At 44.6% G+C, this 7,462-nt stretch overlaps 1 protein-coding gene across 1 annotated transcript; it reads left to right on the forward strand.

The window, feature by feature from the left end:
* Positions 1–4,001: 4,001 nt before the first annotated feature.
* DKK1 (dickkopf WNT signaling pathway inhibitor 1) lies at positions 4,002–7,093 on the forward strand. The gene is made up of 4 exons (XM_073548244.1): positions 4,002–4,451; positions 5,258–5,411; positions 6,117–6,263; positions 6,456–7,093. The coding sequence occupies exons 1-4, from the start codon at positions 4,248–4,250 to the stop codon at positions 6,710–6,712; spliced, it is 762 nt and encodes a 253-aa protein (XP_073404345.1). The 5' UTR covers positions 4,002–4,247; the 3' UTR covers positions 6,713–7,093.
* The last annotated feature ends 369 nt before the right edge of the window (positions 7,094–7,462 follow it).

A 7,462-nucleotide genomic window follows, 5' to 3' on the forward strand; every position in this document is an offset into this window, starting at 1 on the left:
ATGCTCTTTTCACATTGTTAAATTGCACAGATCCATTCAGTCCCACCATTCAACATAAGAGATGCTCTCACAAATCACTTAACCATCTGCTCACTCTTTCTATCCTCCTTCTCCTAGTCGCAGGAGACATTGCTCCCAACCCTGGTCCCCCATGTTATAGAAAGTCAAACCCCCCAACTGCTACACTCAGAAACCCCTCTAATCTTATTAATATTTATTCCCTGCATGCCATTTGTCTCTCTTAATTGTGCCCTTTGGAGTTCTCACTCAGTGTGTAACAAACTCTCCTTCACTCATGACTTTTTCCTTTCTAATTCTCTTAACCTCCTGGCTCTTACTGAAACCTGGATCCAGCAGTCAGACACTACCGCTGCTGCTGCTCTTTCATACGGGGGACTACACTTCTCTCATACCCCAAGATCAGACAATAGAGCAGGTGCAGGCGTTGGTCTGCTATCATGAAAATGTACCTTTCAGATTATCCCTCAAGTACCCTCACTTGTCTTTCCTTCTTTTGAGGTCCATGCCGTCAGACTCTACACCCCCTTCTCCATGCGAGTGGCGGTGGTGTATCGTCCTCCCGGCCCCTCCCATCAATTCCTGGATCATTTTGCCACTCGGCTTCCACATTTTCTCTCCTGTGACATCCCTACCCTCATCATGGGCAATTTCAACATCCCCATTGCGCTTCCCCTCTCCCCATCTGCTACTCACCTTTTATCTCTAACCTCCTCGTTTGGCCTTTTGCAGCTAACTAATTCTCCAACGCATGAAGACGGGAACTTCCTCGACTTGGTCTTCTCTCGGCTTTGTGCAGTGGATGATTTTGCAAACTCCCCTCTCCCGCACTCTGACTACAACCTTCTTTCATTCTCTATCAAGAACTGCCAGGCTGCTCAGGTCACCCCCACTGTCCATATTTATAGAAACATACAGGCCATTAACACCCAGAAACTTATGAAGAACTTGCAGTGTTCATTGGCCCCTATCTCCTCCTTTTCATGTCCTGATTCTGCATTGAAGCATTACAATGTAACACTTCAAAGTGCCCTGGATGAATTTGCTCCTCCTATACATAGAACACCACAACACAGACAGCGACAACCCTGGCACACCCTGCAAACACGTTTCCTGCAGCGGTGCTCCAGGTGCGCTGAACGTCTGTGGAGAAAATCCAACCTACCCGAAGATTTCATCCATTATAAGCTTATGCTTCGAACATACCACACTGCCCTTCACCTTTCCAAACAAACCTATTTCAACACCCTCGGATCACCTCACTGTCCAATAACCCGAAACGTGTCTTTGACACTTTTCATTCTCTACTCAATCCAAGAGTACAGGCCCCAACCACGGAGCTCCGAGCTGACGATCTGGCCAATTACTTCAAAGAAAAAATTGACCAGATCCGACAGGAAATTATCTCCCAGTCACCTCATACCATGCACTGTCCTCCCTCCCCCACTGCATCTAGCTCACTCTCTGACTTTGAACCAGTCACAGAAGAAGTAAGCAGGCTCCTTGCATCTTCCCGCCCAACCACTTGCACCAGTGACCCATTTCCATCACATCTACTCCAGACCCTTTCCCCTGCTGTCACCCCTCACCTAACTAAAATATTTAACCTCTCTCTCTCTTCTGGTATCTTTCCCTCCTCATTTAAGCATGCCATCATACATCCACTACTTAAAAAACTATCCCTCGACCAAAACTGTGCCGCTAACTATAGACCTGTTTCTAATCTTCCCTTCATCTCTAAACTCCTGGAACGCCTGGTCCACTCCCGTCTTATCCACTATCTCTCAGAAAACTCTCTTCTCGACCCTCTCCAATCTGGTTTCCGCTCTTTACATTCTACTGAAACTGCCCTCACTAAAGTCTCTAATGATCTACTAACAGCTAAATCAAATGGTCATTACTCCATGCTAATTCTCTTGGATCTCTCTGCAGCATTCGACACTGTGGATCATCAGCTCCTCCTCACTATGCTCCGTTCCATTGGCTTAAAGGACACCGTTCTCTCCTGGTTCTCCTCCTATCTCTCTGACCGCTCCTTTACTGTATCTTTTGCTGGTTCCTCCTCCTCTCACCTTCCCCTTACTGTTGGGGTTCCTCAAGGATCAGTCCTAGGCCCCCTCCTCTTCTCTTTGTATACTGCCCCTATTGGTCAAACAATCAGTAGATTTGGTTTCCAGTACCATCTCTATGCTGACGACACACAATTATACGCTTCTTCTCCTAACATCACGCCAGCCTTTCTAGAAAACACTGGCAATTGTCTAAACGCTGTGTCTAACACCATGTCCTCACTATATCTGAAACTGAACCTGTCAAAGACTGAACTCCTGGTGTTTCCTCCCACTACTAATGTACCTATACCTGACACTGCCATTTCCGTGTGTGGTTCTACTATTACTCCCCAGCAACATGCCTGCTGTCTTGGGGTCATACTTGACTCTGAGCTTTCCTTTGCCCCCCACATCCGTTCACTGGCTCGCTCTTGTCATCTGCACCTCAAAAACATTTCTAGAATTTGACCTTTTCTTACTTTTGACTCTGCAAAAACTCTGACTGTTTCTCTTATTCATTCTCGTCTCGACTATTGTAACTCCCTTCTAATCGGTCTCCCTCTTACCAAACTCTCCCCCTTCCAATCTGTCTTGAATGCAGCTGCCAGGATCAAATTCCTCGCCAATCGTTAAACCGATGCCTCTACCTTGTGCCAGTCATTACACTGGATACCCATCCACTCCAGAATCCAGTACAAACTTATTACCCTCACCCACAAAGCTCTCCATGGCTCAGCACCACCCTACATCTCCTCCCTTGTTTCAGTATACCATCCTACCCGCGCCCTCCGTTCTGCTGATGACCTGAGGTTAGCATCCTCAATAATCAGAACCTCCCACTCCCGTCTTCAAGACTATACACGTGCTGCACCAATTCTTTGGAATGCACTTCCCAGGTCAATACGATTAGTCCCCAATCCCCACAATTTTAAGCGTGCCCTGAAAACACATTTATTGAGACTGGTTTACCGCCTCAACACATTAACGTAATCTGTCCCTGTGTGGCACAGCCAAAAGTTTTTTACCATAACCAGGTACCCCGCATCATGTTCCCACATGCTTTATGCATCCATTAGCCCTCTGCATCTGTACTGTTACACACTTAACATTATGGCTGGTCCATACAATCAGGGCAGTTGTTACCACCCACCTTTCGTGTCTCCCCTTTTTCCTCATAGACTGTAAGCTTGTGAGCAGGGCCCTCATTCCTCTTGGTATTTGTTATGATCTATGTGATTATTGTTATGCTGTAATGTCTATCGTCTGTACAAATCCCCTCTGAAATGTAAAGTGCTGCGGAATATGTCGGCGCTATAGAAATAAAATTTATTATTATTATTGTTATTATTATATTATCTATTTATCATCTATCTAGTTTCTATTTACATATAACTAATCAATTATGTATAGCATCGGAGTGTGTATAATCTCTTTCATCATATTTCTGTTGTCTATTACATAATTATCTATCCATCTATAAACATAAAAATTACGCAGCACAAGTCTCAGAGTATCGGCGCCGACTCACTGCCTGTAGCCCCCAAAATACAGATAATATAAAATAAATGAAAAAGCAGCTAACATTCAAAAATGGTAAAAATTATGAAAAGTCCAGTGAAACTTTTACTCATACATATGTGGAAGCCTGAGCAAGACTCTTTGTAACTATTCTGCATATATACCATGGTATAGACAGAGAGTTCTAGATAGTGTTCGCTCCTCAGTGGTATCTGATTTGTGTTTCATCTTTCCATCAGGTCATTTCTTCTTGGTACAGATAATGCAGCTTGTAATGTTTATTCTACCCATCCATCTAATCTACCTGCCTGGTATATATATATATACACTATAGCTGCATCCCTCCTGTCTATATGATTCTCTGCAGCAGCACTATCTCCCCTCCACGTGTGCAGCGTGTACAGAGCAGTGTCATCCCGGAGGCTCCTGACGTGCGCCATCATCAGACACTGTCCCCGCTAATTGCCCTGATTGTGTCACTCCCTGCCCGTCTGCCGTGTGATGTGCCCGGGCCGGACCCCGCAGCTCTGGGGTCCCATCCCCCGGCTTTGTTGTGCCGCGCTGTGGGCGTGGATGCAAACAAGCGGCCGGTATAAGTAGAGGCCGGCGCCGGAGCCTCCGCACACAGCAGCAGCGCCGCCCGGGACTTAGCGCCTGACCATGCGCCGGCTCTCCAGGATGCTCATGACTCTCCTCACGCTTCTCCATGGAGCCTCTGCCTATGTGGTGGTGGGAAGCTCCAACTCCATCAAGAACGCTCCTGCAGCCCCAGCTGGACCACCTATGGGCTTCTACCCCGTCAGTGTCAGCCCGGACTCCTACTATGACATGGCCAACAAGTACCAGCCCCTGGATGCCTACCCGGTAGGTGCCTTCACTGAGCTTTTGACATTTCCACAGTAGTTGTCCATCAATTATGCCATATATGTAGAAGAACCCCATACTGTGCCTAAGATGACCCATGGGAACTTGTTATACAGATGGCTTTTAATGCTAAGTCATTTAATGAGGTTTTTAGCCAGGAGGATCGTTGTAAAGCCTAGACCCATTGCATGGGATGGTCTTCTCTGTGCTGTTCTGACGTCTCCATTGCATGGGATGGTCTTCTCTGTGCTGTTCTGACGTCTCCATTGCATGGGATGGTTTTCTCTGTGCTGTTCTGACATCTCCATTGCATGGGATGGTCTTCTCTGTGCTGTTCTGACATCTCCATTGCATGGGATGGTCTCCTCTGTGCTGTTATGACGTCACCATTGCATGGGATGGTTTTCTCTGTGCTGTTCTGACATCTCCATTGCATGGGATGGTCTTCTCTGTGCTGTTCTGACATCTCCATTGCATGGGATGGTCTCCTCTGTGCTGTTCTGACATCTCCATTGCATGGGATGGTCTTCTCTGTGCTGTTCTGACATCTCCATTGCATGGGATGGTCTTCTCTGTGCTGTTCTGACATCTCCATTGCATGGGATGGTCTTCTCTGCTGTTCTGACATCTCCATTGCATGGGATGGTCTTCTCTGTGCTGTTCTGACATCTCCATTGCATGGGATGGTCTTCTCTGTGCTGTTCTGACATCTCCATTGCATGGGATGGTCTTCTCTGTGCTGTTCTGACATCTCCATTGCATGGGATGGTCTCCTCTGTGCTGTTCTGACATCTGTACCTTTTTAGCTCTACAGTTGCACAGAAGATGATGATTGTGCCCTAGATGAATTCTGCCACAGCTCTAGAAATGGCAACAACATGGTCTGTCTGGCGTGTAGGAAACGCAGAAAACGATGCCTCCGGGATGCCATGTGCTGCATGGGCAACTTCTGTAGTAATGGTGAGTACCTTCTGTTGTTTATTTAGGCAGGTAGCCTTGATATCAGTGATTGATGCAAGTGTCAATTACAGAAAATGGATTAGTTGATGGGAAAGGCATAGGAAGTTCCATTTTTCTATGATAAATACCTGGCTTTGAGTCCTTTGTAGAAGGGCTTTCTACATCACAATATTTTGCTGTAGAACAATCTGAGCAACCATGTGTACTAAAGATAGGAACACTGGACCTTCTCCTGAGGAGCCAGGAACTAGAATAACCACAGCTCCTTAATCTCAGCTGAACTATCCAGATTGAAATGTGAAGCAATTGTATGGGCACAATGGACACAACATTGTCCACAGCTGTACCACTAAGTGGATATTTTTGCTAAACAAAAAAAAAATTGAAATGCCTTTGAGGATCTATACAAACACTCTTAACGACCTCTGATGAGGAAGTTGGAGCTTCCCATAGGTTTAGCATAAATGCTAAAGGGTCACTTACCATGACAATTTAGCCACCAGCCAGTTTTTAGGTTGGCCAGTTCTTGGTGACCTACTGTGATTGTACTCTTTAGTAAAGCCATTATAGATACAGATGTACTGCGTTGTCTCACATTGTCCAAGTGGGCCAGGTGATTGCTTTGTGATGCCTTTTACACATGGCCTGTGTCGTAATCTTATGTATTTATTACCCATGCTGAATTCTGACTTGTGCCCTTTTCAGGTATTTGTGTGCCTGTTGAACATGATCATGAACGCTTTCCACACCATATGGAGGATGCTATTATGGAGACCTATAATACTGATCAAGCCACTATGGATACCAACACCAAATTTACCACGTCGCCTTCCGGAATGCAGCCATTTAAAGGTAAATAGACTACTTTTACTGAGATGTCATAAGCCGTTTTTATCACGAGATGAATATTGGCTCTACTATATAGGAAGGTAGAGGGGTTGTACCTTAGGTTATGCCGGTATCCATTACACAAGCCAGAACAGCTTTTGGAGCCATGACGTACTTTCTCAAGCACTCACATGTGCTTTATGTTTTTCTCTCTAGGTCGTGATGGTGACGTGTGTCTGAGATCATCGGACTGTGGACCAGGACTTTGTTGTGCACGTCACTTTTGGTCAAAGATCTGTAAACCTGTCCTTGAGGAAGGTCAAGTGTGCACCAAGCACAGGAGAAAAGGTTCCCATGGCCTGGAGATATTCCAGCGTTGTCATTGTGGTGCCGGACTGTCGTGCAAATTACAGAAAGGAGAGTTCACAACAGTTCCTAAAACCTCTAGACTTCACACTTGTCTGAGGCTTTGAAAGCTCTTGATGGATGTCTTATTGCTGAGTTAAGCTAGGACTTTGCTTGACAGATGATCCGCTCTTTGGATGTACCGTGTAACCTTCTCACAGTTTACATGAAGTACTCTGGAGGCCGTGTATGATCCATAGCCACCTGAAAAGTTTCTTTTTACGGAACTACACTTTATTCCCAGTGTTTGCAGTAAATTACTGTGTTGTAAATACAATGCAACTCTCTCGGTTGTATATATTTATGATTGTAGAAAGCTACTAAACTGCAGCCGTTATGCTTCTATTGTGTAAATTTGTACACAACCCCTACTCCTTTTTATTTTGTACATTGAATTTAGGTCTTAGGATTTCAGCATTTTTATTTTTAATAAAAATATTTTGAAATTAGTTATTCCTAGTCTGTTGTATTTCTACAAAGGTGTTATATCAATAACTACTTTCTATTGACTGAAAATACTTCTGATTTTTTTTTTTTCTACTATTGTACTTTATAATTTGTTTTCTACTTCATCATGGGTGGATCACACAGTCAGGATTAAAACACATGGCAGCTCTCTGTGACATTGCAAAAAAAGGTGTTTTATTAGAATAATTGTCAATGCAACTCTCGTAACCATTGCAGTAGTAACAGTAATGAGAGTTTATGCTCCTTGGTATTTTAAATATAAATTCATTTTTTTGTGTTTTTTATTCTTTTTACTGTGCTGATCAAATGAACTGCTGCAAAAGAGATACCAGAGATGGGTAGATCGCTTC

Source organism: Dendrobates tinctorius, unplaced genomic scaffold, assembly GCF_039654945.1.
Source record: "Dendrobates tinctorius isolate UK_male_01 unplaced genomic scaffold, ASM3965494v1 ptg000156l, whole genome shotgun sequence".
In the NCBI taxonomy this organism is placed as follows: Eukaryota; Metazoa; Chordata; class Amphibia; order Anura; family Dendrobatidae; genus Dendrobates; species Dendrobates tinctorius.